Source organism: Struthio camelus, chromosome 5, assembly GCF_040807025.1.
Source record: "Struthio camelus isolate bStrCam1 chromosome 5, bStrCam1.hap1, whole genome shotgun sequence".
Lineage (NCBI taxonomy): Eukaryota > Metazoa > Chordata > Aves > Struthioniformes > Struthionidae > Struthio > Struthio camelus.
In genome coordinates, this window is record NC_090946.1 from 65,730,609 (window position 1) to 65,754,016 (window position 23,408).

General features: G+C 38.2%; 1 protein-coding gene and 1 non-coding gene across 3 annotated transcripts; one reads left to right on the forward strand and one right to left on the reverse strand.

Annotated features, from left to right (window-relative positions):
* Window positions 1-89: 89 nt before the first annotated feature.
* On the reverse strand, window positions 90-3,489 carry LOC104153775 (uncharacterized). The gene is made up of 3 exons (XR_011141619.1): window positions 3,387-3,489; window positions 2,442-2,523; window positions 90-147 (listed from the first exon to the last, which is right to left on the reverse strand). It is a non-coding gene; the product is annotated as an uncharacterized protein (transcript).
* Window positions 3,490-3,537: 48 nt separating this feature from the next.
* CPSF2 (cleavage and polyadenylation specific factor 2) lies at window positions 3,538-20,494 on the forward strand. 2 transcript variants are annotated; one of them, XM_068946851.1, is made up of 15 exons: window positions 3,538-3,654; window positions 4,344-4,529; window positions 6,015-6,174; window positions 6,266-6,371; window positions 7,946-8,075; window positions 9,171-9,286; window positions 9,776-9,963; window positions 10,368-10,658; window positions 11,780-11,880; window positions 12,215-12,415; window positions 13,079-13,231; window positions 15,123-15,348; window positions 17,149-17,448; window positions 18,432-18,566; window positions 18,683-20,494. In XM_068946851.1, the coding sequence occupies exons 2-15, from the start codon at window positions 4,381-4,383 to the stop codon at window positions 18,773-18,775; spliced, it is 2,349 nt and encodes a 782-aa protein (XP_068802952.1). In that variant the 5' UTR covers window positions 3,538-3,654; window positions 4,344-4,380; the 3' UTR covers window positions 18,776-20,494. The 2 variants fall into 2 exon arrangements, with proteins under 2 accessions (XP_068802952.1, XP_068802953.1); XM_068946852.1 differs by having other exon boundaries at window positions 3,544-3,728.
* The last annotated feature ends 2,914 nt before the right edge of the window (window positions 20,495-23,408 follow it).

Below are 23,408 nucleotides of genomic sequence, written 5' to 3' on the forward strand. Positions count from 1 at the left end.
TCTGCAGCCTTATACGTTCACTCAAGAATAAAAACTGTAATCCTGTTCTTTTAACTTGCTATATATGTTGATTGAACAAGTGAAAATATTTCCCATTTCATCAGCAGCTTCTATTTCCATGTAGTTTCTTCACCAGGTTTCAATTCTCTGTGTGGAAAGGAAAAAGAAAGGCAGGGGAATAACATTAGGATCATTTCTGTAGGATAATTACTAAAAAATGTAAGTTTTAATTATTATAGAAAACCTTGATGTAAGCTTTCATTATTATAGAAACCTTGACTGAAATATATATTAATTATAATGAATAAATCTGACTTTCTTTCAAAGTGTTGTGTTGTCAGTTTAGAATCTTTCAATATGGGTAAATGTTCTCTTTTTCTTTCCAAAGCTGCTTGAGTCCGCTTCAATTAGTTCAAACGTGGGCACCGAACACCTAACCTCTAATAACATAACAAACTTTTTGCATAACAGGGCCTTATTTCTTTTGAATAGAAAAACATCATTACTTTACTGGGGAAAAACAAACAAACAAACAAAACCAGAGGAAGCTTTTGCAACATACTGAAAGGCCAGTGCAATTTAACCACTAACTGCAGTGAGAAAAGTGCTAATAACAGTGGCGTGAGCAGTGGGCGTGTTACTTTACTTTCTCACTCAGAATTATTAGCCCATGGGACACCAGAGTAAAAAAAAGTCACTTGCAAACCATATATACCAACATTTCTACTTTTCTTCCAGTCTGTGATAGACTAGAATTAGTAATTATGCAGCATGATTCTTTTTCTGCTGTTTGGTTAACCCTGCAGTCTTATACAGATTTAAGAGAACTGATCTAGATGAGGTAGCACATTTAGTTATCTCAATTCTCCCCGAGCAGTAAGCCAGCAAGCCCATACCATGGGTATATAGTCATATCCTCAGTAAAGACACAGCAGTTGCTAACATTAAACGTTAAACATTCAAAATACAGAAGCTGGGTTAATTTAAAAAAAGACGATAATTATGTAAATGATGCAAATTTATACAAGTATTTACATGCTATATATGTATACATGCTATGTATATATATGATGTCATACTTTTAAACTTAAGATATAATTTTACTATAATCCACTGAAAAGGTTAAAATTAAAGGAAAACCCAAGTACTATTTGCTTCTGCTGAAGTTTTAGACAGAGCCAAGATAAGGTTTGCACAGTTTCATGGCTAAGCACTTGGCAGCAGTTAGTATGATTAACAAGCTTTGGAAAGCTAAAGCCTTTTATACCAATGCAAAAATACCTTCTTTTTCCAAATTATTTGATATCAAATCAATATTTAGTTACTTAAAATGGAAAACTAATTGGAAGCTGAAAAAGATCACTTTCCATTTTCAATACACAAAAAAATGCAAGAGGCTGCATTTTCCCACCTGTAGAAAAATCAAGGACACGGAGAATACGGAAATTCATACCTACAGACTACTTCCCTAGCTTAATAAGTTACTTTACATTAAAATATGTTTTATAAATTTGTCCCCTCCCTCCCCCTGCAATTATCACATTTAACATTATTTTGTTAGGTAAAGTTTGTCAGAGCTCTAGTATTGTGCATTTAAGTGAACTTGGTACGGTATCCAAATGCAGCTAAATAGGAGGACTCAAAAACATTTCCAGAAGGACTTAAGGGAAGAGGGGGGGAGGAGAAGAGTGGTTTGGAGGTCCTCCCCTTTTCATACACTTTCTCCGGGCCCAGTATACAGAAAAATCCATCTTAAACAGTCTCTTCAGAAGTACAGTTTACAGAATGTTTCAAGTGGTGTTTTTACTTCAACCCTTTGAGATTCTTTTTTATTAGTAGTATTTCAGACAATGTTACTTTTATTTAAAAAGGAACAGTAACAATTTCTATGCAGCAAAGACTGTGTTAATATGCCATGTTAATTACACTGTAAATGGTGAAGTATAGTGGTTAAGTAAATGATTAAATTTTATTTGAAGATTTTTTTCCTAGCAACATGAGTTTCTTATTTATGCACATATTTAGGTTTCTATTTATTTTTCTAGTCATCCTTTTCATAAGTCTACTTAGACATAAATGAAAGTGTCTTAACGTTTACTAATTCTTGCATTTGTTTATCTTGCTTCCAAGAATAACATTTATTTAAAAAAATTTTAAGTCAATTATCTCAACTAATAGGTCAAATGGACAGAATCGCGCACACTTTCTTTCATGACTTATAGCACTAAGATGGGCCCTAAAGCACAGATTTTCAGTAGGCATTAGTCACTCAAAACTCTTAATGAAAGTTGACTGAAATTTTTAGGGCTTTCTTCCTCTTAATATTTTGACAGCATTACTGACTTTTTTTTGTACTTGAGACTCTCAAAAAGAACAGAGAAGCACATCTACTTTGCAAAATAACAGAACATATATATTTTAAAAAGGTATCATAAGCAAACCTTCTATACAGCAAGCTCTTGTTTCTGAAGGCTGACAATTTTTCATCGTTCATTCTGTCCAAATAGCATCCAATCACAAATCCTAGGGGAACAAGGATGTGAACCCAGTGATCACGCACAGCTTGCATGAAATTCACCATGACTGCTAGAAAGAGAAGTGTAACACAGAAGAGTTACTGATAGAGCTGCACACGACAACTGCGACATACCTAGCGCCTTTACTCTCACGTACTAGGATCCTACTATGGAATAATAAACACATGAGGGCCATTAAACACTCCATGCAAGGTGCATGCTGTTCTCAGGTCCAAACACAGGATTCTTACAAAAAAGCTCGGTGGTGCTGGGAAATAGGATCTTATCCTAAAGCTAGAGATGAGTAGACTCTTTTAAGGCATCATTGGCAAAATAGTGACAAAATAATCTACCCACAGCAGCAAAATAATTTACCCATTAAAACAAATCTAAAAGGACAGAAATTTGCTCTCCTGCAAAACATAACACATGTATTTACAGTACCAAATCCTGCAGATGGATGCCCTAATATCAGTAAAAAGTCACAAAGACAAGCCTCGCAGTCACTTGGCCATTGACAGAGAAGCAAGATAACATATCTGTTAACTCCGCAAAGCCTGTTCCAACCTCACCAGCCCAAACCTTCCGCATGAGTGTCCTGCGGGACGATCTGAGACAGCCCGGCAGCCGTACCGCCCCGAGGACGGCCACAGACGCCGCCGCTGCTGCGAAGGGCGCCGCGGGGCGGCGGGAGGCAGGCCGCTCCGCAGCCAGCCGCGACGCCGGCCGGGCCGCAGCTCGCGGCAGGGCCCCTGCCGCCTTCGAGGCTCCGCCGGCGCAGGGAAGCGCCCCGAGGCGCTGCAGGTGAGGGCTCCCGCCGGCACCACGCAACCCGCCCCGCTCCCTCCCGCCGCCAGCCCCAGCCGTTACCGCTTGCCGCTGCCGCCGGGCCCGGAGCAGCGGCCACACCAAGGGCAACGGGCGCAGCGCGCAGGCCGGCGCAGCCCACCGGCTGCTCGGGGAGCGGGGGAGGAGCCGCCTCCCCCCCCCGCGGCGGCCTGGCGGTGGTGTCGCCCGCCACCCCCGCACTGCCCTTCCTTCTTTTCTCCCCGCCCCTCTCAAGATGGCGGATGGCGCCGTGTCCGGATGAGGCGGTGGGCGCGCGCCCCGGTGGGCTTGACCGAGGCCCGTGAAGCAGGTAGCGGCGGCCGCGGCCGCCCGGAGGGGCATCGCCGGGGCATCGCCGGGGCCCGGCGCCAGCGCTCGCTGCGGGTTCTCCTTCCCCGTTTCCCGCCGCCCCCTTCCTCCGCGCCCGCGTCCTCGCCGTGGGGAGCCGCGGCGCGTTGCCGGCAGGGCTCGGGCCGCCGGGGCTCGCCGCCGCCTCGGCGCCGCCTCGGCGCCCCACGGGCCGGGCCGGTGCCCGGCGGCGGCGGAGCCCGGCTGCGGGCGGGAGCCGCTGAGCCGCGCCCCCGGCCCGCGCCGCGCCGGGCTGCCCCGCCGGAGCCGCCGGGCTGGAGGGGCTGCGGCCCCGGGGGCCCTGCGGCCCCGCCCGGCTGCCCCCGCGCCGTCCCCGCCGAGGTGGGCGTCGCTGCTGGCTGCCTCGCTTCTGGTGGCAGCTTTTTCCAGGGGTAGCAAAGGCTCTACCCTTTTGTTTTTAGGTTTTTAAAAAAATTCCCTTGGGGCAAATAAAAAGTATTCTTTTCCCTATGTTTAAAAGGGGGTAGATCAAAAGATAGGTAATACCTAATAACCAGCAGCATTATTTGAGGTAGTGTGTAGCAGCCGTTCTCCTCCATGTTCTCAGTAGTGTAAGAAGTTAGAGGTGGCTCTATGTAAATAGACTTTTCCTTTGGGTTAGCTAGTGAAGCATTCCCTTCTCCCATTCAGAATAGTTCTTCTGGAGGTCGAACACTTGGAGAGAAAAATGACATCGATTATCAAGTTAACGACGCTTTCAGGGGTGCAGGAGGAATCTGCCCTGTGCTATCTGTTGCAAGTAGATGAATTTCGGTTTCTCTTGGACTGTGGCTGGGATGAAAACTTTTCTATGGATATTATTGATTCGCTAAGAAAGTAAGTAGTTCATACATCTGAAAAAAAATCTTATTCTTTTCAGAAGTGTTCTAAATGTCATTTTGTTTTGTATGTATGATAATGTTAAATCCCAAAGCATTCTTTTTTATTTGAAAATATCTTTTAATTGAAAGGTATGACTGATAAAACACTTCCAGTAAAAAGTAATCTTTTCCTTGTGAGTCAGTGAGTCAAATCTAGTAACTCTAGTTCTCAGACTTCTTCTGTTTTTTTGTTTTGATTTGGGTGTTTTGTTTTTTCATAAACATAACACAGAACAGAGGCTGTGGGAGACTGAGCTTAGCTCTAAACTGATGCAGGATGGCTAACTAAGTTTAAATAAAAGAATTCTCATTGCATGAAAGCTGAAGATAAAGTGGTTTGGCTTTTGCCTCCTGTTTTAGGTTTAACAGACCGTCAGCCTGGAGAAAAGCTTTTGTTAGTGTCCCGGGCCTGCAAAGAAATAAACATGTCAAGTGTTTTGTACTGAACATCTGTAGGTTTACAGTGAGGAGCTTTCCTCATGCGCGCATTGATTTCAGAGTTAGGCCTGAAACATGGAAATTCCTGAAAAAAACTAAGCCTTGTGATGCTATCTTTATAGATTTACTTTTTCAGTATTAACATACTTGTAATATTTGAAGTCTTTTAGCTGAGCAATATCCTGTATTAAGGATAGCTTCTAAAGTTTTGTTAAATGCCTTACCTGAGAAGCAATTAAACAAAAATCTCCTTTTTAAGAAGAATACCGTCAAAAAAAAAAAAAGTGTGTGCTTCCGTTGCTAGCCAAGGGAACAAAAAGCTAGACTTCTGAGTCTGTCAGCCCAGCTTGTGTTTTCCCTCGTGGCATCTCTTTCAAGGCTTCATGTTTTTCGATCATGCTAGACAGTAAGTTTTTATTTTGAACTCTTACTTTACAAAACACCTGGCAAAAAGAGTCACCTTATATACTCCAAAAAAAAAAATGGATAATTTTAAAAGATAACTTTGACCTTTTCTGTTTTTAAAGAAACACTATGATTTCATCTCTATCAGTTTAAGTGTTGTTGAGCTTTGAGTCCTCTTACGTGGTCTTGCTGATCTGAATGTCAGCTGCAGTCCATTTTGGGTTAATGTGTAACCTGTTTTTGATGTGTAAACAGTTTATGATGTGTCTTTGTACTGAAAACATTTTTGGCCCTTCAGTTGATATGTAAACACCAGAAAGCACATGAAGAATTGAATGTGAAACTTTCAAGAGCTCTTGTGTGACCTGGCCTTAAAGTTACTTTTTTCGGTATTTAAGTTCTTATGTTGCTTGAATGTCTGGAAATATTTGTATTTTTTTAAATTGCTTTTAAACATTTCATTCTAGACCTGGAGGGATTTATTTTCTCATTTGCCATTCAGATTGTGTACTTTTTCCCAAAACAACTGTAATAGGGAGTATAGAATACAATGCAGACCGTGTTTTCACCAGCTCCTTCTGTTGTCCCTTTTTTGTAGGCATGTACACCAGGTTGATGCTGTTCTTCTTTCTCATCCTGACCCTCTACATCTTGGTGCTCTTCCATATGCAGTTGGGAAAATGGGCTTAAATTGTGCCATTTATGCAACTATTCCTGTATATAAAATGGGACAGATGTTTATGTATGATCTCTATCAGGTATATTTAAATTGATACTTTCATACACAAAATCTCTGATATGGTAGAGTGCTCAGGTTCTTGAACGTTCTTTACTTCTTATTTCTTTTAGTCCCGCCATAATACAGAAGACTTCACTCTCTTTACGTTGGATGACGTAGATGCAGCCTTTGACAAAATACAGCAGCTGAAATTTTCTCAGATTGTGAACTTGAAAGGTAAAGTTGTTCTGTTTCACTAAATTATTTTTAATGGCTCTGTTGCCTTTCGCTACAAATGAAGGTAACCTTTTAGAAAGGAGTAGGTCTTTGTGTATTTCTCAGCCTGGACCACAGCCCAACACGGTAGGGCTTTGTTGCTCTGTATCACAGAACATCTGTCTCAGTAATTGTATTTGGAAATGGGTAGGTTTCTGCTTAAATTAATGAGAAAGAGGTTATGCCAAAGCTTGTTTAAGCATTTGTTTTTCTCCTGCGTTTTTCTAAGTTTTCTTGTAACTTACTTAGGTCTCACAAAGTATTTACTCATGCCTGGTGGTAGCTATCTTGACAACTTCTCCGTAACTAGGAGCAAAAGGGAGGGTTTTCCAGAGGATGAATAGGTTGCCAATATTAAGTTATAGTGTCTAGATGATTTAAAAAGGAGGTCTGGGCAGACTTTCAATGGTACTTAGTATGGCTTAATGTTGAGCACTGTGGCATTCTGAGAACCAGCAGATTTTTGCTCTTGCTGAGTTTAAAGATCAAAACGAAATGGAAGTTCTGGTATTGCACAAAGATACTTACTGCCTGACTACCAGCAGCTTGTCTCTGAGTTGCATCATCTCCCAGTTCCTGAACGTTGCTTGCCAAAATACGTGCCCTGTAGTATGAAAAAGAAAATTAGAAATGGCAAATCATGCTTGAAAGGCTGCTGACGCTTTTTCAAGGTATTAGCTTTGTAGCAAGGCTCTGTCCATGCTGCTATCTGTTACATCTATAAGTGGTTTAGTGAGCTCCTATTTTATAACACTTTATTCTTTCCATATTTAATTGAAGTGACTCAAAGACTTGATAGATTCATCCAAGATAATGCATGTTTTAATTATTGCCAAATCTATGCACTTCTATGCAAACTGATGGAGTACAGCAATGACAGTGAATAATTGTCATGGGTGGTCTAGTGTGATGCTGACAAAGATCTAGGTTAGTACCAATGACAATGAGAAACAGTGCTTTAAAAAAATGTTACAGGTACTGAAAAGACTTGTCATCCCTGACTTGTGCTGCAGCACATTAGACACCCTTCCTGGAAATTCTCTGCAGCTTGCATGTTTGTTTTTCAGGTGAATTTCCAGTCTGTAATTTATGTGTTTTTTGTAAGTACCCAGACAGTGAATGATATAGTAAATATTCTGGGTTGTACTAGAGAGGGACCCGCTTCTCACCAGTGCGCTTGCTTTGGTATGTTATGTTTGTTATGTAACCTGCTGTCGTTTAGGTCCGTAGGTACAGCAGCTGGGCTGCTGCACCTCTAGGAACTGGTGGGAGGGAGAGAGAAGTGATTTTCACTTTAGTTTCTTTTTCTGGGGGCAGAGTAGAAGCAAATTGCAAAAAAATACTTTAACATTATGAAGTTATTGGTTAGATGGGAAGGAGGAATGGATTACTGATTTTTTTAATCTACTTTTCTTTTTCCATGCAATTTTGGTGTTCAGTCTTTTAAAATTACGGTCTTGTATGTAGAATAATGGATTTTAATACATGTGATGTGCCTGAAATACCAGAAGTTGATAAAGTTCCTTTTTTTGTAGGCAAAGGACATGGTCTATCAATCACACCATTGCCAGCTGGTCACATGATAGGAGGCACAATTTGGAAGATTGTCAAAGATGGCGAGGAAGAAATTGTTTATGCAGTTGACTTCAACCACAAGAGGGAGATGTATGTTCAACATAGCAAATCATATTTCTTGCATATTGTGTTAGGTGCACATAATTTAGTGGTCTATGATAAATAGTTTTGGAAGTAGCAGTACCTTTCCTAGGTATCATAAGGCCACTATTTTCTCCTTTGTTCGGATTAATCAATTTGAAACGCATCAGCTTTGGGTTTATTCCTTCTCCTCAGGTTTACTTATTTGTAAGTTTGAAGCAGGAAACATTTGTTCTTGCTATTTGAAAAAAACATTTCTTGCCATTTAAAGAAAGAAAACAACAATACAGAAGTTCTTTGCCACATATTTAAAAAAAATTACTTATTTTTTTCCTTCTCAGGAACTATTTCCCTTTAGAAGGGAGGAAGAGAAGCTCTTTAAAGTGTACTAAAATTCAATTTATCAAGATGGATATGAATTTGGAGCCCATTAATGTGGGGCACAACACTTACCTTTTAGGAAAAATTCCTGGGGGGTATAGAACATGCAATAATTATAAATAGACAAAATAATCTTCAAGACTACGTGGTGTTTAGATCAGAGAAGCTTTTCACTTTTAAATTCTCGTTTTAAAAAAAAAAGAAAAATGCACCTTTTCTACCTTAGACAGACAACTCGCATGGAATTTCCCATACCTTGTTTTCCTTCTTTAACATGCTTATTTAAGAGGGAAACAGCCAATAAAGTAAATATTGACATAGGATTTCTCAGGTTAACATTCATTAATACGTTTTGTATTTTGTGTAAAGTCAAACTTAAGTAAGACTAAAGCTTTTGGTGAATGACAAGAGAGAAAGGTAGAAAAAATAAACCTGTGTGAAACTGCCACTGCTCTTACTCATACTCAGTTTAACAAAGGTGTCTGTGCTAGACATTGATCTTTTCACAATTACTTACTTAAGCAGTCTTTGACTCTTCTTGAACATCCTTTTATTCTTGACCTGGAGTCTTTTAAGTAGTTCTTTCCTTCATTTTTATATGGGACTCTGTTCTTCAGCAGTTGAAGAGTGTGATTTCTGCCCATGTAAACACCTGGAAGTTAGCTGTCTATTTTCCTTCTAAAATAGAACTGCAAAAAGTGAGCTTTGGCCTTTTTTCCACAGCCATCTGAATGGATGTTCCTTGGAAATGTTGAGCAGGCCTTCATTGCTTATTACAGATTCATTTAATGCCACTTATGTACAGCCTAGGAGGAAGCAAAGGGATGAACAGCTGCTGAGTATGTATTCTGTTTGGAGTTCAAAATAACAATGTAATTTATTAGCTGTTGTAAATTCTTTTCCAATAATCAATTCATTAGCATTCAAATTAAGGTTCTTCATTAAAATTTAACAAAGTTTGATTATTTTTTTTTTCTGATGGTACTAATCCTGTGGGTAAAATGTTTTCATAAGAACAGTGATTTGCACCATGTTTTTAACTTTATTTGAAAACTGTATTTTAGTCTAGTATTGGTTGATCTCCTGAGTAAATTTAATAATGTGATGAGGACAGTCATTTAAAAAAAAAAAAATCAGTAAAGTGGAATTTAAAAAAAGAAAAAAGTAGTATTATGGTTGTGAGACCTAAAGTTTAATTCATTTCTGAGTTGAGTTTGCTTTTGATTATGGTTGCTAGTGCAATATAGCAGAGAAATCTGCATTTTAACTGTGATTCAAACTAAAGGTCTCTTTGGTTTTTTTTTTTTTTTTTTTTTTTTTCTTCTCAGCTAATGTTTTGGAGACATTACGAGGTGATGGAAATGTATTAATAGCTGTGGATACAGCAGGCAGAGTTCTGGAACTTGCTCAACTTCTTGATCAGATATGGAGAACGAAAGATGCAGGACTAGGAGTCTACTCACTGGCGCTTTTGAATAATGTCAGCTACAACGTAGTGGAATTCTCTAAATCACAGGTTTGTTTTGCAGATGTAGCAATGAAGAGGGTAACAGGCTATGTATCCAACAGCACGTTTGGGAGGGTCAGGGAAAAAAGCTAAATACTACATCTTGTCCTTATTCCAGAATGGATGTTTGTCTCATATCTTTAGATCAAGTCAAGCATGTGTCTCAGCATACTTCTCAATGCTGATTTCTGTTTTTGTTTTATCATGAGATCTGTCAGCATGGCTACAGGTGTTAAAAAGAAAATAAAATACTAGTTTCTATGCTGTTTGCACTCTACATTCTTTCTCAATATGTGTAGAAACATTAATGTGAACATGTACATGTTGCATCCCTGTACTTAATAACAGGCTTGTACATCATTTTAGAGCTTATATATTCTTGTAGATAACATTTTTCTTAATATATATTTTAGGTTGAATGGATGAGTGACAAACTGATGAGGTGCTTCGAGGACAAGAGAAACAACCCTTTTCAGTTCCGCCACCTTTCCTTGTGTCATAGTCTGTCCGATTTGGCTCGAGTGCCTAGTCCAAAAGTTGTTCTTGCTAGTCAACCTGATTTAGAATGTGGGTTTTCTAGAGATCTCTTCATTCAGTGGTGCCAGGATTCAAAAAACTCTATAATCTTAACTTACCGGACTACACCCGGAACACTAGCACGGTTCCTGATTGATAATCCCTCTGAAAAAGTTATAGATATTGAGGTAAGAGCTCTTTTTATAACTTATACTTTTGATGTGGGCCATCTGGGGGAATGCGATCAAAAACTGAATTTAGTTTTGTTTTTGGCCTATTGAAAACACGTTTAATAGCAATTGGACATCTGAAATCGGTATTTTGCATATTTAATCAGTTGCAGATAAATTTGTGTAAAAATAGTACTTATATTAAGAAACTTGTAAAATGTTTTGTGGTGATGTGGTAGAACTAATACTCCGTAGAGATGAGCATGAAGTTGTTCTAAAATACTGAGCCAACCCTTTTCTGTGTGGTCTTGTTACGACAGAAAAAATTCTTCTTGCAGTTGATGTGCAGATAATATATGATTATTCGTACTGGGAAATAATCTGATTCTGAGTGAGGGGAGAATCAAGTCAAATGAATAGAATGTATTCCACCAGAAACAGAAAAAATAAGTCAAAGCTAGAAATTAAAAGAACAGTGTTAACTTAATTAAATGTTAGTCATGCTTTCAAATTATTTTCAATTAAAATACCTGTGTCTGCTTCTGTCTGATAGGCATTATTAATTATAGGAGTGTGTAGCCTCCTAATCTCAGCGGTAATTTCATTTCTGACCATGCAGCTTTCTTTTTTGGGGGGTAAAAGCATAGAATTACAGTGAATGCACTATTGCTAGAATTCAGTGTTATTCACAGTGACCCATTCTTTAACTTGACTTGCAGGAAATAAGCAATGGAACTTACCATTGCTTTGTCTGCTAGTCTAGACTTTGCCAAGCTGTTCTCGTTTGTTAGCGACACAAAGAGTAGAAAACCGTTGCTCATCTGAGTATACAATGTCAGCTTTGCCTTGTTCAGTTATTGAAGTAAGATGTTTCCTGAAGATGTTTTGTTTGAAGAATTTTTGTAAAGTGAATTGATCAATTTTAATATTTTTAGCCTTGCTATTTTTGTTAAGGAAGTCTCTACTATTTTCTAATGTTAGCATGGTGTTGCCATGCCGTGGTACACAAGCTTGCATAATCTTGTCTTGTATATGACAAACAAGTTGTACTTGCCCTTGGTACTTACCTTGTCAGCAGTACATAGGAAAAGTATATGAAACTGTCAGCTACTCAAAAATAATTTTTGTTCTATCTGTAGTTGAGAAAACGTGTCAAGTTGGAAGGAAAAGAACTTGAAGAGTACCTAGAAAAGGAGAAATTAAAGAAAGAAGCGGCTAAAAAGTTAGAACAGTCTAAAGAGTAAGTATGTTGGCTATTGCTGCACTCTACTCTTATTGTCAGAGTTGAGATTTCTCTGTGAACCCTGCTGGTTCAACCATTTACAGGGATAAATGAAAACGATGGTTTTAATAGGCTCACCTGAGGGCTTTCAGGAGGTCCATCGTGACAACAAATTAAAGACAGTCACAACTATTTTGTCTGCTATTTGGCTGTGAGCGTTTTCTCAGATAAATAAACTGGCTTACCCTGCTGAAAACAGTCAGTGTTATGTGGACTATTATTTTCCATTCCGTGTGTTTATGCAATATTAAACACAAAAGGAAGAAAGTGCCTTTTTTGAATGTCATTTCAGGGCAGATATCGATTCCAGTGATGAGAGTGATGCTGAAGAGGATATTGATCAGCCAACTGTACATAAGACCAAACATGACTTGATGATGAAAGGCGAAGGCAGCCGGAAAGGAAGCTTTTTCAAACAGGCAAAGAAATCTTATCCCATGTTTCCAGCTCCTGAGGAAAGAATTAAATGGGACGAATATGGAGAGATTATCAAGTATGTGGGGAAAAACAGTAGTAGTGCTTACTAACATGAATAGCTATACAGTAGTTCAAAAGTAAAAATAATTAACAAAAAATCACTATTTCTGCTCTGCAAAACTATTATCTGCTTTTCCAGCACAGTAACTGAAAAGTTAACTTAGTTTGCACTAAGTTTCATGGGAAGCTTGTGATGGGATTGAAACTGTACAGTGCTGGTCCTTTGCCTGTGTCCAGACCTTTTTAGAATGTGTTCCACCACTGGGCATTTATTTTTTTATAAGGGAGAGGGTGAAAATGTTTTCTTTTTTGAACCGTTTTTTTCTGCTTTTAATTACCTATCACTTTGATAAATTTATAATAAAAGAGGAAGGAGCATAATTTATCCTCGAAAAAGCTGGCAATATTTGCCCTATTTGATATATGAAATGCTTGTTAAAATCCTTCCATTTGCTAGTATTTTGCAAGATGCTCGGATTCTTTTTTTTAAGATTGAAAGGTGATCTTTTCCCAATGAGCTCTATTTATATATGGATATACTGAAGGCAAGTGTAATAACACTGTTAGCACTAATTTACAAAGCATCTCGGTAGTAATACAGAAGCATTATTTCTGTAATATGTAGTCCTTTGGTGTTACTTTAAGACAATTCAAAAACAAAATGCCTTTCATCTTTTAGACCTGAAGATTTTCTGGTTCCAGAACTTCAAGCAACAGAAGAAGAAAAAAGCAAATTGGAATCTGGTTTGACAAATGGAGATGAACCTATGGACCAGGATTTATCAGATGTTCCTACCAAATGTATTTCAGCAACAGAATCCATGGAAATTAAGTGAGTGGCTTTGCTCATGTTTTAAGTAATCTCACAGCTAAGAGGGTGCTGTTGAGAAGGCAGGTGCATTACAGCCAGTGTTCAATTGCTTTGTCTCTCTTCCAGTGTCAGTCCTCTTTGACCTGATTCTTTTAGCTATTCCATGTGTGGAGGGTGTCATGTGTAATGTCAGATTTCAGATTTACTTATTTGAAGATATTTGGTGTTACACAGGACTTTGTTATATCACTCTGCTAGAACATATATACTGAAATCGCAGTACAAGTGTAAGTTGCACTTAGAATATGTGATTGAGCTGGGTATTGCAATTACTAATGCAAACAGTTAACTCCAACACCAGGCTTTATAATATGCTCACTGTCACGGTGCTGGGTGTCCTCAGTTGCTCAGAAGGAATATGTGAGTTGAAACCAGCTCAAGCTTGTTGCTCTCTGAAAACTTCTTTTGTTAGTTGCTTGGTTTTTATACTCTGGGTTGAGCCAGGTATATAGTTCCCCTGTGCTGGTGTTGCTAACTCAGGGAGATATTCACACTCTTGAGGAATTTGGGGAGAAACATTTATACAACCAATTGATCCACTTAACTGTGGTGTAGCCAGTTGATCCATTCGACTGACATACTTGTTTATCTTTTAATTTAAAAAAAAAAAAAAAAAAGCCACCCTCTGGTCCCCTTTGTGCTGAGATAAAGTCAGCTTTCTGCGCAGCAGCTGTGGTCGGTCATACCCTACGTTCTTTTCTGAGCTTCATGGGCACCTCGCACTTGCCCATCTCCTCTGAGCCTTCTTCCATTGTAGGGGTTTATTAGTCGCTCACATCCAGGAAAAAATTTCTGGGTCGGAACTCCTAGTTTTATTTTCTCCAGCTCTAAAGAGAAATATGAAATTAAGATTTTTTTTAATGTTGTGACAGCGCATAGTGCTTTCATTTATTCCTCATGCAACAAGAGGGTGGTTCTTTGTGTAGTGTGGTTTGTTTGTTTTTTAGAAGGGCTAATGATAGTACATTTGCATAGATTTCTCAGGGTGTGTATTAGTATTTCACATTTTGCATGCTTTTTTTTCTTCTGGGTTCTACTTGTTACCTGTGTGATATAAAGGGATAGTGGGAGAATTCCATTCTGCACATCTCCCAGATCAGCCCTCCAAAGTCTCTGATATTAGATGAGTGTTTGGAGATACTTACAGTGTATGCAGATGCTGTTGCCTGCAAGGCAAGGTAGTATGGTACGGGGATCTTTGCAGTATTCCTGATGGCAGTGTTGTATGCGTACTGAATTGTATGCAGCTTTTGGATGTACCCAGTGAGTCTTGCACTTTGAGTCTGCGTCAGTTTTGTTAGAGCGGTGTCAGGGGTAGTGTGCAAATTGGGTAAAGGGCTAGCTTGGAATTAGGAAAGTGCGAAGGTGTCCAAACTTCTTTTCTCAGATTAATCCTGGTTGATTTTTCTTTATAGTCTTTCCTGGAGGACAGTACAAAATCTGGTTCCCACTCTCAAGAAATTTACAGTTCAGTCTCTATCTGATGGGGACAGGTGAGAGGCTAGAAGACAAAGAGCAAGCAGTACAGCAGTATGTCAGCCCAGTTATTCAAACGTATATATTTTGTTAGAGAGTGCTGAACTGGTTCAGATATCCAAAATTCATTTGAAGTTATCCGAAACATTACATAAGCATAGATTGTATTTATAGTGTTAAGCTGTACATGCATGCCGCTATCTAACAATTCTGTATTTTGTTACTGATCTATGATGACTAAGCCGCTGTGAAGTATGCTTTGTGCTGGCACCTTTTGTTTGTGTGTAATATTTTTAAAGTGTATTCCATTTTAAATAAAATCTCAAAGTACTCATATTTAATCTTTAAAAATGTTCTTCTTTTTAATTCTAACTAGAGCTAGAGTTACGTACATTGACTATGAAGGGCGTTCAGATGGTGACTCAATTAAAAAAATTATTAACCAAATGAAGCCCAGACAATTGATCATTGTCCATGGACCACCTGAGGCCAGTCAGGACCTTGCAGAGTGTTGCAGAGCTTTTGGTGGAAAAGATATTAAAGTTTACATGCCCAAACTACATGAAACTGTAGATGCGACCAGCGAAACTCACATTTACCAGGTAAGGTATTAGAATTTTTTACTTGTGTAAGCAGCGAGAACTATAGAAGTATATTGACAGACCTTTTAATTCAGCTGTCGATTTTTGGGAGGAGGAGAAAATATATTACAAGTGTACATTTAATTTTGTGGGATCAAGACATTAGTAGCTCTTCTATTTCCTGGGTAAGCATTTTTGTTAAAATCAAATGAATAATATTTATAAGCAGTATTCAAAAACTTAAACATGAGATTAATATAGTTTTACTCATGGTGCAGAAGGCAAGGCTCATGTTCATAGGAACATCAGTTTGCTTTACTGATTTCTTAATAGATTTCTGCTGTCTGTACTTGGATTTTGAGATTCCTTTTGGAATCTCAAGAAGAATCTTGGAGAACAAAAAATCCGTGCCAGAGATTCTTCATATCCAAACAGTGCCTAAAAATGAACGTGTAAAACTAAGAGCAGTTTTCTTAATTCTTTTTTTCTTTTTAAGTTTAAAGACATCTTCTTTCTCTCCCCCCTCCCGCCCCAAACGTTAAGGTGATGGTCTTAGAAAGTGAGGTCATGGTGGTGTGTTGCATTTAATTTTCATAGTTAAACTCTAAATAAGAATCTGGAGAATTTGAGTGAAGCATGTGGAAATTATGTACAGTCCCAGTTTAGACTTTTGAGATTGTTTGGAGGAGAGTGTCTCTTTAAATGAAAAGGAAGAAAAAATTAATGGCTAAAGTTAATAGGAAAGCATCAGTAGAACTGTTGATGCAGAGGTACTTCTACAAAACTGTTTTCTTCCAGAGCAAAATCTGTAACTTTGTAGAAGTGGAAATTTCCACTTCTATTCAAAATTATTTTATTCTGTCATTCTTAAAACAGCAGTATCTTCTGTAGTTTATTTTAAGCTTGTTCAAGCTTTTAGTTTATAAGAAATGACAAGGTTCTGATTTTTTGCAAAGTATTTCTATGAATAAAATGTTAATAGCTTCATATTTTATTTTTGTAAAAGGGAAGTTATATCTTCTGCATAGAATTAGTTTATTTTTCTGTATGGGTGAAGTGGGTTGGAGACATTAGGAACAAGACATGCAGGGCATCAAAACCATCAGTGTCTCCTGTGTGGCAAATGTATAGTTTTATCAGTTGCAATATCCTTCATACAGTTGCAGCCTTGCTGCTGTTGGGATCATGCACAATCTCATGTGGATAGCGGTCTTACAGAGTAAGACTGCTTACAGAGTAAGACCACTGTCTGATGGGTTAGTCTTGATACTTGCCAGGTAAGTCAGGGTAAATTAATGTTTTAGTGGCTTCAGATGTGTGTGTGGTTTTTTGTTACAAAATCCTTTTTTACAATAAAATATTAATTACCACTTGCATATAAGGTTGGAATTTAGAGTTGCTCTTTGGTCAAAAAAAAAAAAAAAAAGCTTTTCAAATTTACAAAGGCCAAATGAGGAACCCCTTGGCCACAAAGAAATATTTCAGATGCTTTTAAAAGGAATTGATTGCTCTCACTAAGTTTCACTCGAGCTTGTAGTGATAAAGGTTTTTATTTTAACTATCATAAAAAAAAAAAAGTTACTGATCTATTACTTTCAAGTAGTAAGATGAGGGTGACGCTTCACATTTTGTAAGCGTTTAAAATCTTGCCTTGATGATACTGATTCCTTCCTTTCCCTTCCCTGAGGACTATGAGTCAAGCCTGTGCAGAGAGGGGACTGAGGGGAAAACTGCTGATTTTTAAAGCTTGGAGTAAGGACCTTGAAATATCTGTTGCATTTTCTGTGAAATCAATAGTGCTTTTACTTTTGTGCAATCTAGGTCAGGTTAAAAGATTCTCTTGTCAGCTCCCTTCAGTTCTGTAAAGCCAAAGACGCTGAGTTGGCTTGGATAGATGGTGTCCTGGACATGCGAGTGTCAAAAGTGGACACTGGAGTTATTTTGGAAGAAGGAGAGCTGAGGGAAGATGAAGACTTGGAGATGCAAGTAGATATGCCTTCTTCAGACTCCAGTGTCATTGCACAACAAAAGGCCATGAAAAGCCTATTTGGTGATGATGATAAGGAAATGTGTGAGGAGAGTGAGATCATTCCTACTTTGGAACCTCTTCCACCTCATGAGGTACAGAAACTTTTACTGGTTTGGATTTTTTTGAGTTCTGTGTTCAGGTGTCTTTTTCTAGTGCTTAGTTTGATATTGTGATATTATTCAAATGAAAGTCTAACAAACTGGGGTGTTTTGTTTTCTTTGTTAAAGCTGCTACTGTTCTTTGTCCAGATCTTAAACTTTTCATAGTGAGGATCCTCTTGTGTCTATTAATAGTGCCTAGCATAATGCAGTTACCATCTAGCTGGTAAGTGATCTATAAGATCACAGTTAACATAACTTGTTTCATATTTGTAGTTAGTAGTTGTAGCTTTGGAAGTCAGTTGGTGCTTAATCACTCTTGGGTGTTTTAGTATGTTTTGTTGATGCTGTGGAAAATGCCTTATACCGTAAGAGAAATACACGTTTGAGATGCATGCATATCTGCCTCTATAGTAGTGGCTTGGGATTTCATTCCTTTAATCTTTTCTATCCATTTATCATCACTCTTAAATGAAAATACTTTGCCTGTATGAGTAGGTTATTTTATTTTTTCAGCAAATTAATAAAATGCCTCCTAATCCTAGTATTACTTTAAAACACTTTTGCGTGCTCCTAAACCTAGTCTGTTCTAGGAGCTAGATAAACTTGAAGAAAGCTATAAAGGCTGTTCTGAGTTATGATAGCTGTCCTAGGAATATGTATTGCCAGCAATATTACTTGCTGCAGCTCTGTCCTTGGTATGTCGTGGCTCACGAGAGGGATTTTCAGGGGCAGCTTTACATTTGTCTTTAGTATGAACACAGAAGGAAATGTTTCTTTTGCTTAATGGATGACTTCTAAGGCCTTCCTGTTCTGCAAAGGCCTTGCTGCCAGTGACAGAAATAGGACCAGTTTTCTAACTTGCAGTCTTGTAGCCTGTCCATAGGCTATGCTGCTGCCAATCCAATAACGAGGAGACCCTCTGGAGAAGTGTAAAGTTATAGCAGAGTTATTAAAATTGTGTGTGTTGTTTAAAGGTTCTTGGACATCAGTCTGTGTTTATGAATGAGCCAAGACTATCTGACTTCAAGCAAGTTCTTCTGCGGGAAGGTATTCAAGCTGAATTTGTAGGAGGAGTGCTTGTGTGCAACAACCTGGTGGCAGTTCGCAGGGTAGGTATTCTGTGTCTTAAACTCTTCAGTAAATAATTCATTGCATATATTCTAAATGAAAATTAAGCATCTGATTAATGTAAAGATAGTGAATTGAAACATGTCTTTTGTTTCAGACTGAAACAGGGCGCATTGGATTGGAAGGCTGTCTCTGTCAGGACTTCTATAGGATAAGAGACCTTTTATACGAGCAATATGCTATTGTCTAAAGGAAGTGCTGCAAAGATACCTTTACTTGAACTTTAAAAGATAATGGGAATTTCTGTCTTCCCAGTTTTGACTTTTTGTAGTTTTCTAATTTATACAGGGGAAAACTAATTCATAAAGAACAGTTCACTACCCTGAACATGTAAATAACTGCTACTGTTCCTCTGCACAGATCTGTAGGTACATTCCATGTTGCTGATTTTCAAACCATTGCGATTTATTGTCTCCCACATAATAAATTATAACTGAGTTTTTTACTTTTATCAACTGCTCTTCAAGAAAGGACATGTTTAGGTTTGATAGATTTCCTGCTAAAGGGTAGAGAATACATAAGTCGTTCTTCTGTTCTACAACAAGATTAAACTGGGACCTGTGGGTGGGTTGGGTAGGGTGTTTTGATGGTTTTGTGTTTGTGGGGTTTTTGGTTTTGGGGGAAGAGTCCTCTTTTTGAACAGTAGAGTTTAGATAAAGTAAGTTTTTAACAGGGCCCTGAAAGTTAGGCTACCTAAACTTTCTTGTATTGTTAATTTGGGTGCATGTTAACGTTGTAACTGCCTCGTCTTATGATTAGTTCCACAGCAGCATTTCCTTAGACTATGTAAAATATTAGTCTGCAGGATGAAAACGTGACTTTGAAAAGATTCTAATAGAGAAAACGGGAGAAAATTGCCAGGAAGTTTAAATCTAGTAATTGTGTGCTTCAGAGCAACTTCTGTGAAAGTCTATAGAACTTTTAGCTTTTAGCTGTTGCAGACCTATGCCAACTATAAAGTCTCAAGTTCTGATTTTAATACTTTCAAGGAGTAACACCTTCATCTATATACTGCTGTTTGTTTGATGTGCAATGAGCTGCATTCAGGAAGATCGTTCCATCTTGAAATCTGAGTTCATGCAATGTATTTAATGCTTTTGTGCCAGATTTCATACTAACTGCATGTTTTGACAATGGGATTTAATATAGTTGCTGATGCTAGGAACTGACATTTCTTTTTAGATGGAGATGAGCACAGTTTTGGGTGGCTTAATTCCTCAGAAAGTTGAGGGGATAATGTTGATGGAACTTACACATACTAATGGCCTCTGGAGAGTTTAATTCTTTTTCCACATCCACATGTGAACCCACAGCTTGGGGAGTGTGGGGGGTTGTTTGCTTGTTTTTACAAACAGCTGTTTTACAAACAGCAGCAATGTAATGTGTGGTCTATGTGTGTATGTTTAAAATAAAATCTTTTGACAAGTGGCAAAATATAGCCCTATGGGCTATCAATGGAAAGATACCTTATCTTGCAAGTCATTTTTGACTAATAGGTTTTTTCTGACCTACAGACTATTAATTCTGTTTAGGGTAGTAACTTAAAACTGAAGTTTGTTTTCTTAAAAAAAAAAAAAAAAAAAAAGAACTGCTAGAACTAGGTATTAAAAGCATAACACACTTTAAAATGTGATGTTGAGTGAGAATATATATTTTATTACACACACAAAGTCTCGGCTAGGGTTAACTAAACAGCTTAACGCTTTTTTGTCCACAGTTTAGAAGAATGTTTATTTTCAATTATACTGGCAGCCAGAACTACTTAGAAATGCTCTGTTTTTTTGGTAGCTATTTTGTAGCTATGCTATGTAAATCTACTTGATACTGGATGCTTGCTGGTGAATGCTATTGTATTATTTTTGTTATTGACACAAATGAACTTTTATAAAGTGAGTTACTTTGTACATAATCATATTGGCCTTAACTTTTCCCTTGGGGCACTTGGGCTGGGGAGACATGTGGCTGCATAGAATATACTATTAAGAAAAAAACCCTTAGGGTATCAGACTAAAAATAGTGTACTCATTTTAAGAAAGAAATGTTTGTGATCGTGCTGTCTGTCTGCATTTCTACCTTTTTTTTAAGCTATCAATTCAAGTGCAACTAAGCTTAACAAAAGACTAGTGGTATTAAATGCTGAATTTGTGTGCTCTCCTGGTAGAGAACTCCGAGTTAGTTCCTTCACCTGGGGAAAGGCTGGAGCATGAGCAAAATGGCTGGTGGCTCTTTTTCGTTCTGTTCAGCATGAATGTGGCTTGAAGTCTGACCTAGCAGGCTGCTGCTGCTTACTGCAGAACTCTCTTGGAGAAATGAGAAAGCCGAAGGTGGAGGACATGCAGGGCAATACTACTCATCCCAGCTCTGGAGGGGGCTGGGGAAAGCTGAGTTTGCAGATTGCTGTGGTGGTGAGGGGAATCGGGGGAGTACAGGGCACCTGTAGTAAACATATCGCTGGCTGCATCTGTACTGTAGGGCAGGTGCGCTCCTCAGCTGTGCGTTCGTTACTTGTAAGCATTGTGGATCTGAGACAAATTCAAATGAATTTTACTTGATATCTCAGTTCTCTGGATTATCACTGGGGATTTTTGTTCAGTTGGTTAGATTTTTTTTAACCGATTCTGTTCAAACAAGAATCAACCTCCTTCAAACAAGAATCGACCTCCTCTGTGTCATTTTCAGAGTTCCTAATCTGATTTTTGTTCTCATCAGAAATGAGAGAGATTCAGTTCACCTCACCTCCACAAAATATCGTTGCTACCATGGGCTGTATTTTCTGACTTGTGCATTTTTTTTCCATTATTAAAAAAAAATCCTACAGGGAATATTATTCCCTCAGCTACTTTCTGCTTCATTGCTTTTGAGGGCAAGAACATTAGCTTACAATCAAACTTAGCTCTGGAAATTACTGACTGTTAAGAAATATTTCCTTAAATAATTAAATAATTCAATTTCTACAGCTAGAAAGAGGTTAGGAGGTCGAGAGACACAGGAACGGCAGAAACTGCCTCCCACAGAACCCCCAGTTCAACAGTATTTGGGGGAAAGTCCTAACATTTTCATTCTCTTCTTGCTGTTCTTATCTGATAGATGTGAAGATGTATTTCAAAGATTAAGGAATGTAGAAGCAGAACTGCTTAAGGAAAAAATTATAGAACTAATCAGTTCCCATTATCTAAATATAGCTTTACCCCAAAGTTAAATAACTTTGTGGGTGACAGTCTCATTTTTAATCACTTCACTTTGACAGCATGTACTTGAGGAGAGGTGAAGCTGAAAATCTTTCTCCTCTTTTCCTTCTCTGAGCAATATTTAGACAAACCAGAGCTACTTCTCAAAATATGCTATTAATGGAGAGAAAGATATTAATGTCTTGTGTTCAACTGGAATAAGAATGTTTTGAGGACATTTGAGACCCACTTGCTGGTAGAACTCCCTTGGAAAGGTAGGAGTTGTCCTGTATCTGTACTAACTTTAATTGCAGTCAAACACATTATTCATGAGCAAAGAGATTGCAACTGCCCCACCATCTAAGTAATTGTTGCAGATAGTTCTATCCTAAGACACTTATTTTGCAGAATCAAGATCACTCTGAGGCATGACACAAAGTGTATTAATATTTCAGTTGAGCAAGGGGCAGCTGCCTTGGGAGAACATTTTAAAGGTCAAGCATGAGATATGTAGAGACTTCAGCACAAAAAATCTTACTGAAAGGACCTGAAAACTGCACAATATTCTGTTTCAGAGCTGTTACTGATGTTTACGGAGTTTAAAAAAGGTGAGGGGGGTGATGGTGGGGAGGGGGTGATCAGATAATCAGATCTAACACAGAATTTCGATAAGTGGAACTTTAGGTCCTGATCTGAGAGCTCCGTGTGTAAGGAACTGATGGTAGTTCAAAATGGGATGCTTACACAGTACATGACAGAACAAAAGAATTTTCAAAATTGTGTCTTGAAATGTCTTTACAAATATCTGAAATACTGAAATAAACTCTGAGTCTTTCTGGCTGGAAGAGAGATATGATTCATAAATCAAAATGTGTCATTACAATTTAATTTGTAAATAGGATTCTCTGTGGGGCTTGTTCCCTGTAAATACAAAAGCTGGGTAGTTAGCTGAAGCCTATGTGAGTAGTGTTCCTTTTTTTTTTTTTTTTTTTTTTTTTTTTAAGAGTACTTCTATTCTCTCCAGTGAAGTTCAGTGCATCTGTATAACAACTCAGGTTTTTATAGAAAATCATCTCCTGTGAAGTTTGACATGGCAAATTTTTTGTGGGATGTTTTGAATAGTCTAGCACTTTATCCTCCTTGCATGACAAAACAATGTATGTCATATTGCTTGACTGATATTGACCAAAGGATGAAAGAAAGCATTGTTTTGGACCTAACTGGATATTCTAATTACATCTGTATAATTCTTATTTCCATGTTCGAAAAAGCGTATTGGTGTTTCTAGCAGAGCAATTTTGCTGAAGAATGGCTGCAATTCAGTGCTGGGTGAACTGATCAGTGCCTACAGCTCCATAACACTTGCTCACAATGGAAGAAGAAGAATATAAAAATAGTGTTTAAAATATCTATTAGTTGATCTGGACAAACATGTTTTATTTTGCTTCATAGCAAAAATGTGCAAGTTTGATAAATACAGGAGATATGAAGATATGGGAGAACTAGATGTTTCATGCAGTGTATTATAAATTGTGTTATCTGTGATAGATCATGTATTACCACTGTAATACAAAGTAAAATCACTGTATTTCTTAGCAGTGCTTTCAATAAGCCATGCAGCTGTTTTCCTTGAAAAGAGGAATCCATAGAAGCCCA